The following is a 24,281-nucleotide window of genomic DNA, read 5'->3' as shown; positions in this document are numbered from 1 at the left end:
CCCAGTTCTATCCATGCCCCGTCTCTGACATAGCAAGATGGTTCGCACACAGAAACCAACAAACACTAAGCTTTTCCATCTCTCTCTTGTACCTCGTACTCAGCGAACTTAGTGGCGTTCTCCAGATCCATGTCTTCCTGTTTTGGTGGTGAATCCCGTGTGGCCATGCCTAGGCATCTCAGTGTGTCCCTGCCCGTGCCCCAGTCCCTGATCAGGGAGGTCAGCTTCTCTCTCAGGGGCAGGGTCAGCGCCACCTTCCCTGTGCCAACACGCAGGTACTGGCAACGCTCCATCACACTCTCTGGGGCACCCTGTTGGAGTGGAGGGGTGGAGTGTGTGTGTTTGTAGGGAGAGGGAGGTACAGGGGTCAAAAGGACACACAAGGTAAAAAATGACAACAAAACAACTTGGACATCCAAGCTCCCATCACTCTGGCTTACAGAGAAAATGCATTGATTCTGAAAATGTATTATTAAAGCATGTAAGAGATCTGTTGCCTGAGGGGTGTGTGTTTGTGTGTACCTTGATAAACATCTTGCTCCCAGAACCTGGTTTGCTAGTGGGGGTACAGTACACGGACATGGACTTGCGGTCACGAGAGAACTCCAGAGTAAACTCTTTCTTCATCAGCTGCCTGATCACCTGGTGTGTGTGAGTGTGAGAGTAAGAGAGAGAGAGAGAGAGAGAGAGAGAGAGAGAGAGAGAGGGAGAGAGAGAGAGAGAGAGAGAGAGAGAGAGAGAGAGAGAGAGAGAGAGAGAGAGAGAGAGAGAGAGAGAGAGAGAGAGAGAGAGAGAGAGAGAGAGAGAGAGAGAGAGAGAGAGAGAGAGAGAGAGAGAGAGAGAGAGAGAAAGAAAGAAAGAAAGAAAGAAAGAAAGAAAGAAAGAAAGAAAGAGAGAAAGAGAAAGAGAAAAAGAGAAAGAGAGAGAGAGAGAGAGAGAGAGAGAGAGAGAGAGAGAGAGGAGACAGGGTGTTTATTCCAGACAGGCATGTTAGTGGGCAGCTGTCATCCTGTCAGTACCAGGTGGGGGACTGGGAGGCTTGACTCTGCCTTGGCTGTGTTGTTGTTGTTTTGATGGAGCGGGCTCTAATGGGCCAGGTGGGGGACTGAGACTGGGAGGCTTCTCTTTGGCTGTGATGCTGACACCTGATGGATGAGACACTCCAGCATCCTATCTACTCTGGACTGAGACTGGGAGGCTGTGTTGTGTTTGTGATGGAAGGGGCTCTATCAGACTAGGACCCGTATCCACAAAGCCTTTCAGAGTAGACCCGCTGATCTATGATCAGTTTAGCCTTTTAGATCATAATTAATAAGACAGATCCTAGATTAGCACTCCAGGCCCAGATGGGTGACTGACTGGGAGGTCTGGTTGTGTTGATGACACCAGATGGATGGTACTCTAACATCCTGTTTGGGCTCAGACAGTCAGCCAAAGGCACCAGACACAACTGGGCAAGTCTGAATATATATAGTTTTTTGTATATGAAGAGCCAGGATCAATCTGGGCTGGACAGGACCCTCTGTCTATGTAAGTTCTAGTGCCAAACAGGTGGTACAGAGGTACACTTTGATTTTACAAGGGACCCTGAGATCCCTTAGTGGGTACAACTCAACTTGGCCTTAAGGCTTAAGCTTGTAGTGAAGTGCAAGGTTAACATAGAAGGTATACGGCCCTGCTTTCACATCCTTAAAAATCTGCTAAATGTCCAACTAATATGAATCAATGCATCATACTGATCAAGCTGTAAATAATCAGAAATGGTTGGTTAGGTTTGCATTGTCATTTGTGGATACTGATGGAGCCATTTTCCTTGCTCTCTATTTCCTAGTGTCTAGTTATGAAGTACCACTAGGTGTCACCCTCGTTCCAGTCCGCATGAAGCTCAGTGTTCTCAGGCTGGTAGTCAGTCAGATATAACCACTATTAACCATCATCCCAAATCCCTCCCTCCCTCCCTCCCTCCCTCTCAGCTCAGACATTTCTGACGTGAAGACATGATGCCAGGGGCCTCCATAGACACTTCACAGATGTCCTCACAGACAGAGAGCAACTGAGCCAAAAGACCCCTCTTCCCATCATAAAGCCACTGAGACACTGAGCCCATATTAAGCCAAAATCCCTCTCTTCCTCCCATCGTAAAACAAAAGACGAGGAACTTGTGTCGAGTCGGTCTAGTGACGGCAGAGGAGGAAGCTAAACATCGTCTTACACACTTCACCGTCAACTAGTGCATTAGTAGGAAACAACATCCTATTTCTTTTCTGTTGAAAGCCCTAACAGAGGGCTGGAAAGTTTAGCTAACCTCTTCATAAACTCCCTGGCTTGTCTAAATATTATTATCTCTAGCCTCCGAGGACGACTTGTGTCAGTGACAGGGTTTTTCCTTGTCGTGGGACCGTTGGGAATTTGAATGGAACTTTATCTGGGGTTCAGTGGAAAAACGTGGAACTGCTGGTCATTGACAAGAGCACAGGGAGTTAGACTCTCTCGCTCTCACGCCTTCCTGTCACAGTGTCACTGGTCATTCACAAAGACTGAGAGAAGAGAAGACACACCACTTGTTCAGAGTCAGAGGAGGAAAGGCATCATTCACACAGATGAAGCTCTGAGAGCCCATCATTGGGCATTCACCACAGAGCAGTTAGATGCACTTTATAATAACTCCACATAATAAAGCATTTATAATGGAATGGTTAAAAGTTGATTCATCATTTATTAATCATAAAATGTTTAATGTAGGTCCTTATAAATCATTTACTAATCATTAGTTAAGACTTTTTGCGTCGCCTCATCTTAAGTGTGGGCTATTTATACTTTATAAATGTTTTGAGTGACCGGTGTAATTTCTCACAAAAAGATGGACATGCCATTGGTAGTCATTACAGAAGTACCTGATGCTCCTTAAGTCTAAAAAAAGCCTCAGACAGATTCTGTGCGTAAACCGAAGAATCTGTCAGGACGGTATGGAATGCATAGGATAACAAGCAGCAGTAGTTCCGATGTTTGGGTTTTTTGTCACAGATTATTTGGAGGTACCAGGATTCGACGATGGCGGTGCTTAAACTTTGACTGCTTTGCGCATGTGGTGAAATTAGCGTAAGGGGGAGGGTCTGTGTGTGTGTGTGCATCTTTGTTATCATTCATGCATTCGGCATAATGTAATACCTAGTTTGTATACATAGCTAAGTCTATGAAGAAATTTGCAAGCTGGTCTTAATCACGCAGCTGAATTTAATCACGTACCATTTTAGTTATGGGTTAACCGAGATTATAAACTGGGTGGTTTGAGTCCTGAATGCTGATTGGCTGAAAGTCATGGTATATCAGACCCTATACCACGGGCATGACAAAACATCTATTTTTACTGTTCTAATTATGTTTGTAACCAGTTTATAATAGCAATAAGGCACCTCAGGGGTTTGTGGTATATAGCCAATATACCACGGCTAAGTGCTGTGTCCAGGCACTCCGCGTTGTGTTGTGCGTAAGAACAGCCCTTAGCCGTTGTATATTGGCCATACACCACACCCCCTCGTGCCCTATTGCTTAATTAGACTGCTCTAAGGAGTGACTGCAATCCACACTATGGTTTTTGTAGGAAATTCACTGCCATGAAACGCTTATGTATTTTCTTGTTTTTCATAAACATCCTCTGTATTGTGTGTTTATTGTTTAACCATTGATATGTTCTAGGGGCCATTTTGAGACCTTAAGGAGCATCAGGTACTGCTGGAATGTCTACCAATGGAATGTCCATCTTTTTGTCAGAAATTACACTGTTCACACAAAACATTTCTAAAGTATAACTAACGTGTAAATAGCCCACAATTCAGATGTCACACAAAAAGACTTAACTAATGATTAGTAAATGGTTTAAAATAACCTATATTAAACATTTTTTGAATCCTTATTCAATAATTTAAAAGTGATTTATAAATGTGTGAATAACTAGGTTACGACATTTACAAATGTGGGAGTGATTATGAATAAATGATGAATAAACTATTTACTTATCCATTATAAATGCTTTTTTTATGTGGAGTTATTATAAAGTGCTACCTGAGAATCTGAATTCTCACATATTCTCTCTCACATATTCTCTCTCACATATTCTCTCTCACATATTCTCTCTCACATATTCTCTCTCAGGGATTACGAACACTCTTAGTGCAGGCCAGCCAGTTACCAATGCAATTTGGACTACCGATGGAGCAATCACTGGTTTCATTAAATAATCAATTTTATGCGAGAAACCCATTTTCAAGTGCTAAACTAGAGGCTGAGGTGATCTTAGTGGAGATAATTGTCCCATGCATTAAAAGCCAATAGGTACCAGCTCCCATTACCATACTTTGTTTGAACTTGTGTCCAAGTTCAGCCGTTTAATCACTGTGTACATGACCATATGTTAGATACATAATTAAATAATGCACTGTATATGAATATGCAAGCAGTATATAGTATGCCTAACACACACACGACATGCATGGATAGAAGTGCTGTATACATTACATCCACAACCCCTCCCCCCTACCCCCAGTGGTTTTCCCTAGCTGCTTACTGCGTTGCAGGCTCCGGCTCGCTCCACCTTGCTGAGGCCTGACATGTCGGTCTTGAACACGTTCATCTTCTCCACCAGAGTAGTGAGGGCCGTCTCTGTCGCCTCGCCCACCTTCTCATACACTCCTTTGGTCTAGGAGAGGGGAGAGGATTGGTTAGTCAAAAGCACTGAGGCACTCTGTCCGTGTCCGAATACCCTCATTTGCGTTCTCAATAGTAGGCATTTCGGGTGTGCAAAAATACCGCACACTAACTAGAATTCGCTGCACACCCTTAAGGAAGAGAATCACCTTTCATGACCCACGTGTGTTTGACAACAGCTGATATATCACATGAGGCGAAGCGCCACAGCAAAACGAACGAATGGCTGGAATCAACGCAGTTGCGCATTAAATGACACATTCTCAGTATGGATGAGCCTAGTATGTTGATATTTGTTGCTTACTGCATAAACTAAACTGTATGTGGTACAATTAGTACAGAGTATGTATGTAAGACATCTAAGCAAGACAGATTTCGGCCACGGCCTCTGTCATTAGGAGTATGGACGGACGGAGAGAGAGAGAAAGAGTAGATGAGAGGAGAGAGGAAGATCAAGAGAGAGGAGGAGGATGGTATAGTACGCACTGATGCATAAAAGTCTGACTAACCAATGTGTGTGTGTGTGTGTGTGTGTGTGTGTGTGTGTGTGTGTGTGTGTGTATGCGTGTCAATTAGTGAGTGCATTCTCTCAATCATTCACATCAACCTCCTCTAGTTCTCATTAGATGACTTGAGTCATAGTGAGTGAGTGGTGTGGTTTCATAGCTGGCTGACCTGACCTGCCAGGTAAATGTCCTTTGTAGCACAGTTCGTAGAGCATGGCGCTTGCAATGCCAGGATAGTGGGTTTGACCACCCATACGTAAAATGTACGCACACATGACTAAGTCGCTTTGGATAAAAGCATCTGCTAAATAGCTTTTATTATTATACAGTATATTTTTATGATGTGAATAGGTGGAGTCCACCGTGTTTTAATAGGACGCAGCCTTGCCCACACTGTGCCTGTCTACCCCACTGAACACAACATGGTCAATAAATCCCCACGGTCCTCCACCGCCATCAGGGTCCACTAATCTCACACCACTCTCCCTCTCCACACAGCTGCTCTACCTTTATCAACCCTCCTCCCCTCCTCCCTACCTCCATTATCTCTAGTAGGGAAAGCCACACCTTTACAAAATGGCCTGCTAATTCAGTTCTACAAATGAGTCTTTTTGGGAAACAAATCAACAACAACAAAACATTCTCAGTGTTTGCATATCTTGTAATGAAACTGCCGTGTCCTTGGCTTCATTCACACACAGCACGGTTACCATGACACCGTGGTGATGACAGAGGTGAGAAAACACATCAGAGTAAAATTCAATCAGCTACTGTAGGAGGCTTGTTATCATTCATGCATTCGGCATAATGTAATACCTCGTTTGTATACATAGCTAAGTCTATGAAGACATTTGCAAGCCTGTCTCATTGGCACAAAACATTTGTGTATCACGCAGGTTAGTCCAACACAACATTAGTGATGACATCAGTCAAACCTAGGAGAAGGCAGCAACAGATGTGCAGCCATGTCTACGGCTCAGTGTGTGTGTGTGTGTGTGTGTGTGTGTGTGTTATTGACTCACAAGAACATAGAGTGTTGGTGTGTGTGTCAGCACTGACCTCATTGTAGTCCAGTGAGGAGTCATTGCACATGGAACACACAGTGGCCAGCTCCAGTAGTCCATCATAGTCTCCACACTGCACCACCTTGTCCCCTTTCAACCTGGGAGAGAGAACGCACACTTTTTAATTTCTATCCCTTGTGGGGACCAAACAATTGATTTCCATTCAAAATCCTATTTTCCCTAACCCCTAACCATTAACCTTAACCCCTAACTCTAAACCTAAACCCTAATAGTAAACCTAACCCTAAAATAGCCATTTTCCTACTTGTCCCCACTTAACCAAGTTCTTTTTTTAAACTATCCTTCTGGGGGACTTCTGGTCCCTACAAGGATAGTAACCCCCCAAAAAAAAAAAAACACATTTGTTAGATACCAGCTTCATACTACTTGTCAAACCTAGAGAACTGATCCTGTATACTGGTTGTTGGAATCCTATAAATAAAAATAAAATTTCAACAAAATAATGTTTTAGGAATGCCTGCTTCTAACTACAGAAACAATTTCAGAACAATCTGAAATGACATGTGTGTATGTGAGTGTGTGTGTGCATGTGTGCGTGTTTGTGCGTGCGTTGGGAGCAGCAGTGGTTGGTTGGTTGGTTGCATGACCACATGGCACACAGCCCAGTAGAGGCAGCAACAGTTGCTAGTAAAGCAACAGCCCACACAACAACCCATTGCATGGCATGCCAGCCTGAGATTTCATAACATCTCAGAGTAGAGAACAGGTTTCACACCCACAAACCAACCAGAACAGCGATTAGGACCTTATACACCTTTCTAAAACACAGTCCCGTCATGTTCCATTATATTGGATATAATCATGAGGTTTTAATCAACTTCAGTAGGGAAAATATTGTGAGTGTCGAGCATCATCATGTATCGAGTGAACTGACTGAAGGGGATGGTAAGACAATTGTTCAGACAAACAATTGTAATTTTGGTGAATGGTGTCATGAGTGCATGCAAGTGCGTGTTCCGCGGCTAATTTCCTTCACAATACAATAAACATAAGCTCATTATGTTCAGGACAACCCTGGCTATAACGCATATTATCTTTGCAACTGTGGATCAAACATGGCGATCATAAACGTTGATACTGTAAATTACATGAGTTTTCAAATATAGAAATGTGAAGTGCACATTTGGACTCACGGGTATGTGGTTTGCTTGTCTGACATCAAAGCTGTATTTATTATAACTCAAAGTCTCATCTTTCAGAACACAAACTCCTCTCACTCAGACTACCCAATTAACGGGAGGGATGGTGGCATCTTGTTGGGTGAGCTGCGAAGTGGAAAGCCTGAGCTCTGACATGTACAGCACGCTACTGTACAGCCACTGCGTTCCAATTTAGGTGCTTATCAATGACAAAACTGCCATTTTCAACCAGTATATGTGATGACAGGGCCTGTGAGTGGAAAGGGTTACCAATAAATACCTCAGTATTTCAAAATCATGACAGAGGTTGTTATTGAGGTCGTTATTGTAAAAGAGAATGTGCTCTCAATAACGTATGACTTTTTGTATTTCATTTTCTAATGAGAAAGCAGTGACCAGAAGGGATGAATACTGTAGAAGATCTGGTTCTGGGTAGAGGCCTATGCAGGTAGTCATTTGGGGTATTAGACTAGAGTGGATACTCCAGAGAGTGAGAGGAGGTCATCAATCAGGTTATACTGACATTATACAGGAAGGAAAGACTGTTGGTCTGGAACTGGGTCACTATGACTTTGGCCCAGCTACAGCCCTCTCCATCTCTCTCCGTGTTTTGCTCTCCCCGTCGCTCGCTCTAGTCAGACCTATTTGTCATTTATTCCTCTAGGAATTCTCCACAGTGAGACTATTTTAGAAGTTTCGGTGTCCTTTCCTCTCTGTTCTATCATGGAAGAAGTTCACATATTTCAGGAAAACATCATTTGCATTCTTCCTAAAGAACAGAGTAAACCTATGGGGGCTGGGGGTGGGAATGGGAGTTGATATGGGGAAGGAAAGAGACTTCAAAAGAAACACTTCACATCAAATGGGAAAAAAAGGAGGTTAGGGGGCTTTTAACAGCCAGCCGGCCAGATGAAAGTGGTGATTGTGGGACCAAGGCTTTTCCACTGCCGCCTGTAAAAATAGGTGTTTGTCTGTCTGTCCGAGGCCAGGGAGGGGTAACAATGGCCAGCCTTAATTTCCTCTGGGGCTCAGCGTGTTCAGACTCTAGACCACACTCAACACACACAGCACATCATTTACTGGGAGGTGTAGAAGATATACCTCATAGTGTGTGTGTGTGTGTGTGTTTGTTAGTTAGTTTGTGTATGCATGCGTGCGTGTGCGTGTTTCCCACTGTGATTCCACAGTCACTACGAGTTTTCACCTGAAATCACACTTAGAGTAACTTGCACTCTGTACTCTAATACAAAGAAAGGTAGGAGGGAACACTCACACTTGCCCTTCAGGGGCGTAGGTTGAGCCAGTTATAGAGAACTCATGGACAGCACAGCTGGAATCCTCCACCTTGTCCACCACAAACATCTGGAGAGAGAAGAAAGAGTTGGGATAGTTAAAGCAGGTTAGTGTAGGCTATCAGTAAAGAGTATACAGAAACTCTGTGGCAGGGTTTCCCAGAGTTCTGTACAGGCCCACGGGAGAGGTGAAGGACGCCCCCGCCCCGGCCACTGACGCAGAGGGAAACACATTCACGCACGCTCCCATTCAATTGTAGCCCCACCAAACTAAGGGCTTTCCCACTTCATGCAGCCACATGATGTCACACAGCAGTTTTTTCTGTCCTTTCTTTCCTTCTCTATTTTCCCAGCAGCCATTGGTTCCTGTGTTTACTGACCTTGGGGCCAGGCTATACCCTAAGTTACCAGTCTGTAATCCTGGCATACATACAGCGAGGGAAAAAAGTATTTGATCCCCTGCTGATTTTGTACATTTGCCCACTGACAAAGAAATGATCAGTCTATAATTTTAATGGTAGGTGTATTTGAACAGTGAGAGACAGAATAACAACAAAAAAATCCAGAAATAAACACATGTCAAAAATGTTATAAATTGATTTGCATTGTAATGAGGGAAATAAGTATTTGACCCCCTCTCAATCAGAAAGATTTCTGGCTCCCAGGTGTCTTTTATACAGGTGACGAGCTGAGATTAGGAGCACACTCTTAAAGGGAGTGCTCCTAATCTCAGCTTGTTACCTGTATAAAAAGACACCTGTCCATAGAAGCAATCAATCAGATTCCAAACTCTCCACCATGGCCAAGACCAAAGAGCTCTCCAAGGATGTCAGGGAAAAGATTGTAGACCTACACAAGGCTGGAATGGGCAACAAGACCATCGCCAAGCAGCTTGGTGAGAAGGTGACAACAGTTGGTGCGATTATTCGCAAAAGGAAGAAACACAAAAGAACTGTCAATCTTCCTCGGCCTGGGGCTCCATGCAAGATCTCACCTCATGGAGTTGCAATGATCATGAGAATGGTGAGGAATCAGCCCAGAACTACACGGGAGGATCTTGTCAATGATCTCAAGGCAGCTGGGACCATAGTCACCAAGAAAACAATTGGTAACACACTACGCCGTGAAGGACTGAAATCCTGCAGCGCCCGCAAGGTCCCCCCTGCTCAAGAAAGCACATATACAGCTAAGGCCAATGAACATGTGAATGATTCAGAGGAGAACTGGGTGAAAGTGTTGTGGTCAGATGAGACTAAAAATCGAGCTCTTTGGCATCAACTCAACTCGCCGTGTTTGGAGGAGGAGGAATGCTGCCTATGACCCCAAGAACGCCATCCCCACCGTCAAACATGGAGGTGGAAACATTATGCTTTGGGGGTGTTTTTTCTGCTAAGGGGACAGGACAACTTCACCGCATCAAAGGGACGATGAACGGGGCCATGTACCGTCAAATCTTGGGTGAGAACCTCCTTCCCTCAGCCAGGGCATTGAAAATGGGTCGTGGATGGGTATTTCAGCATGACAATGACCCAAAACACACGGCCAAGGCAACAAAGGAGTGTCTCAGGAAGAAGCACATGAAGGTCCTGGAGTGGCCTAGCCAGTCTCCAGACCTTAATCCCATAGAAAATCTGTGGAGGGAGCTGAAAGGTTCGAGTTGCCAAACGTCAGCCTCGAAACCTTAATGACTTGGAGAAGATCTGCAAAGAGGAGTGGGAACAAAATCCCTCCTGAGAGTGTGTGCAAACCTGGTGGCCAACTACAAGAAACGTCTGACCTCTGTGATTGCCAACAAGGGTTTTGCCACCAAGTACTAAGTCATGTTTTGCTGAGGGGTCAAATACTTATTTCCCCTCATTAAAATGCAAATCAATTTATAACATTTTGACATGCGTTTTCTGGATTTTGTTGTTGTTATTCTGTCTCTCACTGTTCAAATAAACCTACCATTAAAATTATAGACTGATCATGTCTTTGTCAGTGGGCAAACGTACAAAATCAGCAGGGGATCAAATACTTTTTTCCCCTCACTGTAGCATAGACCGCTAACCACACCGTTAGCGGAAGGCTAAGACTTGGGGGGGTGGAAAGAGAGCGAGCGAGAACAAGAGTGAGAGAGTTTGTTTTGATGTCTGTCTGTCCGTACTTCCCTGTGATCAGACTCCTGTGTTGGCCCAGAGTTTTGCTTTGTCTGTGCTCTGTGTTAATGTATTGATTTCCTACGTGGAGAAGCCAGCCCAGAACAATTAGGGTTTGGCCATCCTGGCAGGTCTTTTAGGCTGGCAGCCCATTGGTGAGGGTGGGGGTTCTACTGTAGCCTTGGATCTGGCCCTTCTCTCCTGTGTGTGTGTGTGTGTGTGTGTGTGTGTGTGTGTGTTACATGCGTGCATGCGATCTGGTCCTCTCCTCTCTCTCTCTGTTGTTCTGGCTGCAGCGGTGATAACAGGTGGAATGGATCTGATGTAGTTACTTTATGATTGGCTTGTCACAGGGGTCTGTTGTTGTGCTATTCACACTGGATGGGAACACTGAGGAGGTTACAAACACAGACACACAGCCTTTTACTTTCCTTACATCAATATTCTATCTCTGTAATCACCGACTTGCCATCTGGACCCGACACAACCATAGTAACCATGGAGAGAAGGGAGGGGATTGCCTAGGGCGGTCAAGTCGCACACACACGTTAAGGAAAATACTCCATCCTGTCCGGGAGGGAGTATTTTAAACTCAATTAGCATCTGGCTGATTAAAGAATGAATGAAGCAGTTGTCCAATAAAACAGTATTTTCCCTTCAGTACATCTGCTGCTACTGCTTCTAGAGGATGTGTGTGTTCCGTTTATACCGAGAGTAGTTTACAAAACAATGTGTGTGAAATCTCCTCCAGCTGAGACAGTCTAACACAGATCAGAGTCGTCACGTCTGGAACTGCTCATTTAGACAATGGGAAGTCGCACTCAGACCATTTCAAATGAACGGTGACTAGCTAATAACACTGATTATCTATCCATTTAAAAAGACACTGCAAACGATGTATCCATCTAGTCAGTCTAGGATCTAACCTGACTATGATGGCTAGCTCTATGCGGTGCTGGATGCTCAGGCGACATACAGGTTCTCTAGGACAGATTGAGCATCAAGAATACCCCTCCTCTGACAATCTACCTACCTTGGGCCTCCTCAGTCCTCATCAAACAGTAACTGAGTAACAAACTGAATAATGTGAGCGAGAAAAATGATTAGACCGATAAATAACCGCTGTGATTGCTGCCACAGTGTGTCTGTGGCCCAGATCTTAAACTGTTCTTTCGGATATGAGATAGGAGCAGGATATGACATTGGAGCCCAGGAGATGATTGCAATAGTTATTGGAAATGGGATACCTAGCCAGTTGCACAACTAAATGCATTCAACTGAAATGCTTCTTCCGCATTTAACCCAACCCCTCTGAATCAGAGAGGTGCGGGGGGCTGCCTTAATCGACGTCCACGTCATTGGTGCCCAGGGAGCAGTTGTTGTTGGGGTGTAACTGCCTTGCTCTAGGGCAGAACGGCAGATTTTTCCACTTTGCCAGCTCGGGGACTCGAACCAGCAACCTTTCGGTTACTGGCCCAACGCTCTTAACCGCTAGGCTACCTGCTGCCCCTTATTGTGCATGGTCCCTGACAAATAAGCTAATAACGTCAAATACAGTCGAAGTCGGAAGTTTACATACACTTAGGTTGGAGTCATTAAAACTCGTTTTTCAACCACTCCACAAATTTCTTGTTAACCTATAGTTTTGGCAAGTCGGTTAGGACATGTGCATGACACAAGTAGTTTTTCCAACAATTGTTTACAGACAGATTATTTCACTTATTATTCACTGTATCACAATTCCAGTGGGTCAGAAGTAGGAAGAAGCCACTGCTCCAAAACCGCCATAAAAAAACAGATTATGGTTTGCAACTGCACATGGGGACAAAGATCATACTTTTTGTGTCCTCTGGTCTGATGAAACAAAAATAGAACTGTTTGGCCATAATGACCATCGTTATGTTTGGAGGAAAAAGGGGGTTGCTTGCAAGCCGAAGAACACCATCCCAACCGTGAAGCACGGGGGTGGCAGCATCATGCTGTGGGGGTGCTTTGCTGCAGGAGGGACTGGTGCACTTCACAAAATAGATGGCATCATGAGGAAGGAAAATTATGTGGATATATTGAAGCAACATCTCAAGACATCAGTTAGGAAGTTAAAGCTTGGTCGCAAATGGGTCTTCCAAATGGACAATGACCCCAAGCATACTTCCAAAGTTGTGGCTTAAGGACAACAAAGTCAAGGTATTGGAGTGGCCATCACAAAGCCCTGACCTCAATCCTATAAAAAATGTGTGTGCGAGCAAGGAGGCCTACAACCTGACTCAGTTACACCAGCTCTGTCAGGAGGAATGGGCCAAAATTCACCCAACTTATTGTGGGAAGCTTGTGGAAGGCTACCTGAAATGTTTGATCCAAGTTAAACAATTTAAAGGCAATGCTACCAAATACTAATTGAGTGTATGTAAACTTCTGACACACTGGGAATGTGATGAAAGAAATAAAAGCTGAAATAAATCACTCTCTACTCTACATTTCACATTCTTAAAATAAAGTGGTGATCCTAACTGACCTAAGACAGGGCATTCTTATAAGGATTAAATGTCCGGAATTGTGAAAAACTGAATTTAAATGTATTTGGCTAAGGTGTATTTAAACTTCCGACTTCAACTGTAGATATTCAACTGTACATGTCTACTAACATACATTACATTTACGTCATTTAGCAGACGCTCTTATCCAGAGCAACTTACAAATTGGTGCATTCACCTTATAGCCAGTGGGATAACCACTTTACAATATGTATTATTTTTTTTTATTTTTTGGGGGGGTGGGGTAAGGGGGGGTAGAAGGATTACTTTATCCCAGGGGTGTCAAACTCATTTTAGCTCAGGGGCCACATGGAGGAAAATCTATTCCCAAGTGGGCCGGACCGGAAAAATCATGGTATATATAACTTAAAAACAACAACTTCAGATTGTTTTCTTTGTTTTAATATGATCAACATACAACATAAAGCTGGAGCCTGAGGACAGTGTGTCCAAAATAGTACAAGCACAACATCACTATTAAATCATAAAACACGTCAAGTTTATTTGAAAATTCTAAAGAAAAAGAACACACAAACACACAATGCCTCAGTGATTAACAGAACTGTTTCACAGATCACAGAACTATATCAGGGTGTCATTTCTCAGGCAGAAATGTAGATAAAAATAATGAAATCCTGTTCCCCAAACAAGTGCAAGAACCACAGAGTCAAGAATAGGTTAAATATACAAATAAAATAAAAACAATTAAAAACAATAGCACATCAACATAAAAACATATAAACATAAAGCTGGAGCCTGAGGACAGTGTCCAAAAGCACAACATCACTATTAATCATAAAACACCTCAAGTTATTTGAAAGTTCTGAGGACAAAGAACACACAAACACACAATGCCTCAGTGATTCACAGAAGTATATCACAGATCACAGAACTATATCAGGGTGTCATTTCTCAGGCAGAAATGTAGATAAAAATAATGAAATCCTGTTCCCCAAACAAGTGCAAGAACCACAGAGTCAAGAATAGGTTAAATATACAAATAAAATAAAATCAATTAAAAACAATAGCACATCAACATAAAAACATAAACATAAATCTGAAAGGGTTGCTCAAACTCCCGTAACAGTCCCGTTATTTTATCTTTGAACCGCTTCATGTCTGCCACATGTTGGGTCGCGCACACATTTTTCAGACAGGGGAAGTGAGCTGCATCACCACCGGCAAGTTGCGTCTCCCACAATGACAGCTTCAACTTGAAAGAACGTATGCTGTCATAATACTGCGTGACAACTTTGTTGCGCCCTTGCAGCTGTTTGTTCAAGTTATTCAGGTGCTCTGTAACATCCACCATAAATGCAAGGTCCTGCATCCATTCTGCGGAATGAAATTCTAACACTGGTTTGCCCTTTTCTTCCATGAACTGTTCAATTTCTTCTCGTAAATCAAAGAAAAGCCTCAGCACAGCACCTCGGCTTAACCATCTTACCTCAGTGTGGTATGGCAGGCCATAGATGTGGTCTTTCTCTCTGAGAAGGCTGTCAAACTGACGGTGATTCAGGCTTCTGGATCGGATGAAATTAACAGTTTGGATGACCACCTTCATGACGTTATCCATCTTTAATGACTTGCAACACAAAGCCTCCTGGTGCAAAATACAGTGAAAAGTCAAAAAATCACGTCCTCCATTTGCAGATTGCACTTTCTCTCTGAACTTTGTCACAACACCTGCTTTTTTCCCGATCATTGAGGGCGCACCATCTGTAGCCAGGCTGACAGCGCGGGACCAGTCCACTCCGACCCTGTCCAGCGCGCCGACGAGTGCGGTAAAAATATCAGCTGCTGTCGTTGTATCTGTCATCGGCACCAACTCCACGAACTCCTCGGTGACGGTCAATGTGTCATCAACTCCGCGGATGAAAATGGCCAGTTGTGCAACATCTGTAATGTCCGTCCTTTCATCAATTGCAACCAAAAACGCAATAAATGACTTTACTTTTTGCTTCAACTGGCTGTCCAAATCCACTGAAAGTCTGCAACTGTGTTTCTTGTCAGGCTGATATTTGCAAAAGCCTGCCGCTTTTCAGGGCACACAATCTCCGCTGCCTTCATCATGCATGTTTTTACAAATTCACCCTCACTAAATGGTTTTGAAGCCACTGCGATTTCATTAGCAATGAGGTAGCTAGCTTTCACTGCAGCGTCACTGATGTCTCAGCTGTGAGTAAACACAGACTGCTGTTTCTTCAGACCCGCCAACAGTTCATTCTCCTTCTCTAATCTCCGCTGTCCTTGAAAGTTGTCATATTTGTCGGCATGAAGACTCACATAGTGGCGACAAAGGTTATATTCTTTCAGCACTGCAACATGCTCTGAACACACCAAACATACAGCTTTCCCATTCAATTCAGTGAATAAATAGGATGACCATTTTTCTTGGAACACTCTGCACTCTGCGTCCACTTTTCTCTTTTTTGACAGAGACATATTGGGGCAATGAGGGTGCCAAAGCACATAATGTTAAAAGTAGAAGCCGTAATAAATATCGCGGGCAAAACAAAGTAGCTCATTGGCTGCACGTGCTTGACCTACTTGCTCTGCCCCGGTACAAACAGTTTGCTTGCTTAACACAATTGCTATTGCGCCATCCAGTGGACGCAATTGGAACAGCAGTTTATTTTATTGAAAAAATGCAGCGCATTTTTATACTTTACAAAATTATTATTATTATTATTATTTTTTTTTATTTTTTTTTATTATTATCTCGCGGGCCGGATTAAACCCGTTTGCGGGCCTGATCCGTCCCGCGGGCCGGACGTTTGACACCCCTGCTTTATCCTATCCTAGGTATTCCTTAAAGAGGTGGGGTTTACATTTTTTTACATTTATGTCATTTAGCAGACGCTCTTATCTAGAGCGACTTACAATTTACAAATGTAAATACTAACATACCGAGATAATGTTTAACCACATGGCCTATTAGGACTGCTATTAGCTTATTTGTTATAACTGCTATTTCAGTGTTTTGGTCATGTTTGCCACTGCATATTTATCTCACTATCAGAGATGTGGTTTCCATGGAAACAAGGCATTACACGATTCACATTAACCAATGGTGCCTGTCTGTAGAAGTTGAAACTCTCCTCAATACAATGTGACTCACCCTATATTGTGTGTATTGTGCTGTGATGGCAGCAGTAACGTAGTGAGTGTCCCTGCTCTGTGTGTAATGGAAATGTAATGGTATGATGTCAGAGGGTATTCACTCCTCTGTGTGTGACCGTGCCCTGGGATATCCCCTCGGCTGGGAAAACAGGATATGACAGGGCTAGGGAACACGGACGTTCTTATCAGAACCATATGGCACAGCAAAACCCAGCTTAAGGTCACGGACACATGCTTTCGCACACACGAACACCAGAGAGAGAGACCTGGTTCAAAATGGCAGCAGTAAGTCAGGGACCGTTTCCCCTGGCATTTCCTATCAGGTGAATCCTATCACTCAAAACTAGGATGGAAAAACAACACCGCACTACGGTGAGGACTGAGGGGGGAGAGCGGGTCTGTGTTTCCCTTGGTGTTTCCCTTAATCGCTCAGCTGTATTAAGCTAATATAGCCTGGGCCCTGAGGGTAAATATTTACCAGAGAGAGCAGAGCAGTTGAGTCCCAAATGGCACCCTATTCCCTATATAGTGCACTACTTTTGACCAGAGCCCATATGTTTCTGGTCAAAAGTAGTGCACTATAAAAGGGAATAGGGGTGCCATTTGGGACACAGCCCAGGTCTCGTTCCAGCAGCCAGTTTCCTAGGTAGGCAGGGAGGGACCAGGGATAGCTGTTAGCTCAGCTCAGGGAGATTACCCAGTTCTGCTATACTTCCACAGGACAGTAGGGAACTCCCTCTTTCTCTCGCTCTGATGCTGCTGGTGATGGTTGGTACAATGTATACACATTACTGACTGATGGCAAGCGGTCGGTCTCTACTAGCCACGTCATCACAGAGAGGGTAAGGGAGGGGGAGGGAGAGCAAGAGATGCAGAGAGAAAGAGCGAGAGAGGGGAGAGAGAGCAGCATCCTCTCAGCAGGAAACACACAAGTTGTGCAAACCGCTAGAGCTTCTTACACACGCAGATGCACTGCATTCACACACACAAACACACAGGAAAGGCAGCAGAGCAGCATGGAAGAGATAGCACAACCCTCCTGAGAATATCAGACAAATACAGTACAACAGCAGAGACAAACAAATATAAATGTAATCACACACACAATATATACATAATGACAATGCCCTTCGCACCCTCAGGTCTACCAACGCCCACTGGTGACCTGGGTTGAGCTCTTAGTTTTCACATCATTAAGCGAATACAAATACCTGTACTCCATGACAGACAGACAGACACACAGAGAGAGCGAGAGAGAGCGAGAGAGCGAGAGAGAGCGAGAGAGCGAGAGAGAGCGAGAGAGAGGGTACAGAGAGCGAGCCCAGGCAGCAACACGTCAAGTCCAGACACAACTAGACTGCAGTTAAAACACACCACAGACTTTTATACAGACCATGTTCTGGATGGCCTGTATGTAAGAGCACTGCCTGGCACACAGGCTGTACAGTACTGTAACTGAACAAACAGTTTGGCAAACACCCTTTAAGGTAACCTAGGTAGCCGCTAGATCTCCACTATCGTTTAGTCTTAATGTGCTCAGCCGGTAATACACTTGTGTGCCCCGGCGACCGGTTCGTACATAAAACATCATCCATTCATGCTGCAAAGGCATCGGTTTCCTCCTTAACTAGCTTTAATGGACACAGAAAATATGCTAACTCCCACCATTTTCGGACAACTTCCGGATGTTGCACACTGCGTTCAGCCAATCAGGTTGCAACAGCGTTGTTTACCCCTGGCTGAACGCGGGGCACAACATCAGGAAGTAGCATTAGCCACTCTAGCATGGTGGTGGGAAATTGTGTTTTATGACAGTACGCATCTTTTTCCTGTGTTTTTTGCGGCGACACACCATTAAAGCTAATTAACCCTATCAGTCCCAAGACCCCAGCAAAACTTTTCATGTATCTGCATGTCCATCCCTTATATTTAGCCTCACAATGAAGTATTTTACCATTTCCTTTTCAGGACAACCAGGGCTACAAGTAGAACACAAAACAATTTGACATAAATAGTTGCATTCATGAGTTGTGGACAAAAAATAACGTCCACCAAAGCAAAGACCTGATAAAAATGATTTATATGATGCTGTAAGTACAGAAATTCTTTGCTCAGTGGGAAATGAATATCCAACTAGTCAGTGACAACTGTGTGGAGTTTGTGACAGCAACTATGTGAGCTTATTACAGTATTAGACACTATGTCCTGGGATTTCCTATGATCTCCTAATGACTTGTGTAGCTTTTGAGCATCATAGAGCAAAATGTGCATGTTCGTGAGCATCTCAGCTTTTCATAGATAGCTTTTAATAGTTTGTAGTTCAAATCATTCGGACTCTACAGTAATGTTTGTCTAAAGACCCGGCCCCGGGCCCCTTCGGGATCCGCCCTTGTCTCACAAACACCGCGTTAATCATGTTTTATGTAACCAGTTGCTGGGGGACACGAGTATATTACCGGCTGAGCACATTAAGCCTACAAGACCGTAGAGATCTAGCACCCACTAGAGGCTGCCTAGGTTACCTTAAAGGGGAAAGGCTTATCTCAGTCATCAAATGTAATACAATTATTTACTTAAAGGTGACTTTCATATTCCAATTGGCAAATAACATGACCTCTGGCCAGCATGTTCAGTTTAGAGGTACATCAAATTTGAGATGCAGTTTGGCCTTCCTCATAAGTGAAAAGTCAGGTGTGAGGGTAAGAGACGTTAACTGTGGTTAGGAGGGGTGTGTGTGTGTGTATGTGTGTTGGGTAGGGTGTCAGCCAGATCCTGCTCCAGAGGCTAAATGGAAGCCAAGACAAACACTGGCCTTGGCATTTCCTCTGTGGTAGAGCAGAGCAGGCACACACACACACACCCGACCAAGGTGTGGAGAGGAAAGGGATGGGCTGTGGGATTCCACAAGAGTGGCAATATGGGTGTCAGTGTGGATGTGTGTCTGACTCTCTGTGCTTGCACCGTGTGTGTAGCCTATTTTTCCTGTACGTAAAGGTCTCTCTAATGGTTATTCAGCAGCTGCAGGTTTGACATTTGGAAACATATCTGTGCTTCCTGCCTGCTGGCGGTCTGTGCCAGCCTCTCTCAGGGTCAGTGAGAGGGCCATGTAGGACTGCAGCCTACAGTACAGTGTGCCGTTCGGTCCTGCCAGCCTGCATGCCTGCCCTGGCTAGGCTAGCTACACCAGCTATCAAAAGGCTGGCTGAGGATGGTAAACATTACAACACCGCAGGGATTTTCCATCATTACTAACCCCACCTGTCCCCCATCCAAAACCTGTGTGTGTGTGTGTCTGCGTGTCCAAACCCAACACTACATGAGACGGCCAACTAACAGTATTTCACTGGAAACAAGACAGAGATGTGCTATTGAGATTAGCCAAACTCATAAACAACCTGATCCAAACACAGAATTTCACCTCTGACTGACTGACTGAAGGCTTTCTGAGGAAACTCTCAGTATGAAGTAAGTGTCAATCATTGATAAAGATATTAAGATCGAGGTAGACTACAATGCTTTGGGTTTTCTCTGAACTCGATGGACTGGAACTAAATATACCGGGCCGGTACAACGACAAACCATCCTCTACAACTGCAGGTAGACTAGAGGTTAGATAAGTGGGCCTGCAACCGAAGGGTTGTCACATTGTATCCCAAGACCGATGGGGAAAAGTGTGGGTATCCTATGTGTCATCTCCTGCCTTTGTGCCCTTAAGAAAGGCACTTAACACTTTGAACTTGTTTTTCTTACGTCAAAGCTTTATCACAGTGCATGTGCACAGCTGTCAATCACACTAATATTACAGTCGCACATCAAACCATTCACTCTAATATTACTTGAACGTTTTCCCAGACTCACCCTGCAGACAGACATCTGGTTGGTGGTGAGGGTGCCGGTCTTGTCAGAACAGATGACAGAGGTGCAGCCCAGGGTCTCCACAGAGGGCAGGCTGCGGACGATGGCGTTCTTCTTGGCCATGCGTCGGGTCCCCAGCGCCAGGCAGGTGGTGATAACAGCGGGTAGACCTGAGGGGGTAAGACAGGCAGGATTGGATAGAGTGGAATGGACAGGTACAGTACAGTAACATGGACAGCACTCGCCAGACTGTTTCTGCTTTTAATAATTTCTGACATTTTGGTAGGCTATTAGTTATTAAACTTAATTATTAAATACAGGCAGCTTCTCTTCTGTCATTATATGTTGCCCTAGAATACTAAATAAACCCTTGCTCACCAGAATAATGTCATAAATGATAGAATGAATGCTTCAATCTAGTAGACATCGATATAGTTGTATCATCTCTGCTTCTTTTGCGGAGCTAAACGTTTTAGATTTCTGTACAAAATTTCCAAATTACATCAGTTTGACAAGTAGTAAGGATATAGAAAGCTGTGAAAATGACCCAACATGTTTCTGATAAGATTTCAGTTCGGCCTGGATGCATATTTTATGTGGTTGAAATAGTATCCGATTTTATGATGCTAATAAAGACAGCACCTCTACAGATGGTCCGTAACTGTGCATTCGCATTCTCTCAAGATGCTGAAAGAAAGAAATCATATTTCTCCACTCATGTTCCCGAGTCAAAATGTACATTTTGTGTATCATCATTTTACTGCAAGAAATACTTAATTCTGCAGGAGTTATTATTAAGACCGTGTCCAGATTTCAGTTTTCATTTAACCCATCTAAACAGTAGGCTACAGTTCCCTTGACGTGCCATAGGCCTATTTGAAGTCCAGTCTTGTGACTGTCGAATTTGTATAGAGCCTCACAATCATCAGACATAACATAGACACTGCTATCATCCTCTTTAACCACTTCACCAAATCTTTCCCAAACATTACTTTTCTGGCCCTCCCTTCTCTTTATTTTCTACTCTCCATTTCACAGCTTTTCAGTGATTGAATTAAACTCAGACAAAATCCTTTTTGCCTCAGTCGATCTATACTACATTACCAAAAGTATGGGGACACCTGCTCGTCGAACATTTCATTCCAAAATCATGGGCATTAATATGGAGTTGGTCCCCCCTTTGCTGCTATAACAGCCTCCACTTTTCTTGGAAGGCTTTCCACTAGATGTTGGAACATTGCTGCGGGGACTTGCTTCCATTCAGCCACAAGAGCATTAGTGAGGTTGGGCACTGATGTTGGGCGATTAGGCCTGGCTCGCAGTCTGCATTCCAATTCATCCCAAAGGTGTTCGATGGGGTTGAGGTCAGGGCTCTGTGCAGGCCAGTCAAGTTCTTTCACATAGACCTCGACAATCCATTTTTGTATTGACCTCGCTTTGAGCACGGGGGCATTGTCATGCTGAAACAGGAAAGGGTCTTCCCCAAACTGTTGCCACAAAGTTGGAAGCAGAGAATCATCTAGAATTGTTCATTTTTCGCTGTAGTGTTAACATTTCCCTTCACTGGAACTAAGGGGCCTAGCCCGAACCATGAAAAACAGCCCCAGACCATTATTGATCTTAGGCTTGTGTGCGGCTGCTCGGCAATGGAAACCTATTTCATGAAGCTCCCGATGAACAGTTATTGTGCTGACGTTGCTTCCAGAGGCAGTTTGGAGCTTGGTAGTGAGTGTTGCAACCGAGGAGGGCCGATTTTTACGCATTTCAGCACTCGGCGGTCCCGTTCTGTGATCTTGTGTGGCCTACCACTTCGCGGCTGAGCCGTCGTTGCTCCTAGACGTTTCCACTTCACAATAACAGCACTTACAGTTGACCGGGGCAACTCTAGCAGGGCAGACATTTGACGAACTGACTTGTTGGAAAGGTGGCATCCTATGATAGTGCCACGTTGAAAGTCACTGAGCTCTTCAGTAAGGCCATTCTACTGCCAATGTTTGTCTATGGAGATTGCATGGCTGTTTGCTCTATTTTATACACCTGTCAGCAACGGGTGTGGCTGAAATAGCCCAATCCACTCATTTGAAGAGGTGTCTACATACTTTTGTATATATAGTGTAGCTTAACTTTTTCTGCCCATACCAAAGCGTTTGGTGATTGGTATGTAGGCTATTTGGCGTGTGTAAAGTCAGACCCTAAAGCTTATGCTTACGCACTAATGACATAGCCTAAATATAATGAAAGAATAACCTTAATGTAGCCTATAAATATAAATTGTACAACAATTATACATTCGATTTTTTTATGTATTGTTTTCTCTTTCTCTTTATTCAACCCGCGCATCACTAATGGACAGCATAGGATAATTCATTTAGGTTTTTTACATGGAATTTGGAAAGTGAGAAAAAGAGAGAGGCAGAGGGAAGGAAATAAGCTGTTCTCACATACCCTCAGGGATGGCGGCCACAGCCAGGGCCACAGCAATCTTAAAGTAGTAGATGGCCCCACGCATCCAGGACCCCCCATGAACTGGGTCCCCAAAATGCCCGATGTTAATGACCCAGACGGCCACGCAGATTAGGGAGATGACCTTCAAGTTCAAGTTCAAAATATTATTGTCTGTTCTTTGGGTGAGAATTGACATTTGTCTTGGGACTTGCAGTCATTTGGCTCATACAAATCACAGCAAACACAGACAGAAAACGTATAGATATGATAGCGCAATGAATTAATACAACAATCATCATCATCATCATCATCATCATCGTAAACCCCACCTTGGAGAGCTGCTCTCCAAATTCATCCAGTTTCTGCTGCAGAGGAGTCTTTTCCTGCTCCGTGGCAGCCATCTGGTTCCGGATCTTACCGATCTCCGTGGACACGCCGGTGGAGACCACGATGCCAATGGCTCGCCCCGCAGCGATGTTAGTGCCCTGCGCAGGAAGAGGAGGAGGTCAGCACAGAGTTAATATGGTGATACAAAGTACACACTGATATCATACTGCATCCATATGGGACCACCACTTGCTACTAACTCCTTCAGGGATGCCGACAACACCAAGATTATATCTGCTGAACACATTTTAAGAAGAAGGGATGCATCGAGCAACAACCGTGCACACACATATTGTACACACACACACACACACACACACAGCTGATTCAGAAGGAGATGGAAGTCAGAATTCCTGATATGGCTGACGAATGCAGCAGGTTGAAGCCAGAACAGAGCGGTGAGAGAGAGAGAGATAGAGTGCCTGTGTGTGTGTGTGTGTGTGTGTGTGTGTGAGAGAGAGAGAGAGATAGAGTGCCTGTGTGTGTGTGTGTGTGTGTGTGTGTGTGTGTGTGTGTGTGTGTGTGTGTGTGTGTGTGTGTGTGTGTGAGAGAGAGAGAGAGAGAGAGTAGAGTTGGCTCCAAACAGGAAGGAAGTGTAGTTCTTACAGAAAACAGCATGTTCTTCTTGTCTTGATTGACAGCTCTGGGGTCAGGGACGGGGTCGGTGTGTTTGATCACAGACACAGACTCTCCTGCAGAGACGGAATAATACACACTGTTACACAAGATCCTACAAGCCATTAACAGTAAGATGATGTTACACAGGTTTGGAACAGTGTATTTAACCGTAAGAGGAACAGATGTTTAATCTTATTCTTATTTTGTATTTGTTTGACAAATGTTCTCTTGACTGTTTTAAAGGTCTATTCTACATGGATCATCACATTTATAGCATGCTTTGGAATCTGACAAGATGCAGCAAGTCAGTCCGTCAGTTAGCCATCCTGTCAGTCAGCCAGCCAACCACCCAGTCAGTCATTTACTTTTGCCGAAGCAGCAGCTAATCTACCTGGGGTCCACACAAAAACATAAAACACGACAAAATTACAACAAAATGCTCACAGTCAGTCAGCCAG

General features: G+C 44.1%; 1 protein-coding gene across 2 annotated transcripts in view; it reads right to left on the bottom strand.

The window, feature by feature from the left end:
• LOC121574086 (sarcoplasmic/endoplasmic reticulum calcium ATPase 1-like) overlaps positions 1-24,281 on the bottom strand; it is a 77,527-nt gene that overhangs the window by 14,423 nt on the left and 38,823 nt on the right. For both annotated transcript variants that reach the window (XM_045222674.1, XM_045222673.1), the window contains exons 7-15: positions 23,812-23,897; positions 23,148-23,303; positions 22,819-22,960; positions 20,377-20,543; positions 8,708-8,796; positions 6,270-6,372; positions 4,565-4,696; positions 523-642; positions 93-311 (exon numbers count right to left, since the gene is read on the bottom strand). In XM_045222674.1, coding sequence (XP_045078609.1) covers positions 93-311; positions 523-642; positions 4,565-4,696; positions 6,270-6,372; positions 8,708-8,796; positions 20,377-20,543; positions 22,819-22,960; positions 23,148-23,303; positions 23,812-23,897 — 1,214 coding nt within the window. The remainder of the gene's footprint in view (positions 1-92; positions 312-522; positions 643-4,564; positions 4,697-6,269; positions 6,373-8,707; positions 8,797-20,376; positions 20,544-22,818; positions 22,961-23,147; positions 23,304-23,811; positions 23,898-24,281) is intronic.

This window comes from Coregonus clupeaformis, chromosome 9 (assembly GCF_020615455.1).
Source record: "Coregonus clupeaformis isolate EN_2021a chromosome 9, ASM2061545v1, whole genome shotgun sequence".
NCBI lineage: Eukaryota > Metazoa > Chordata > Actinopteri > Salmoniformes > Salmonidae > Coregonus > Coregonus clupeaformis.
The sequence above is the reverse complement of the archived record's forward strand: the minus strand, read 5'-3'. Positions and strand labels throughout refer to the sequence as shown.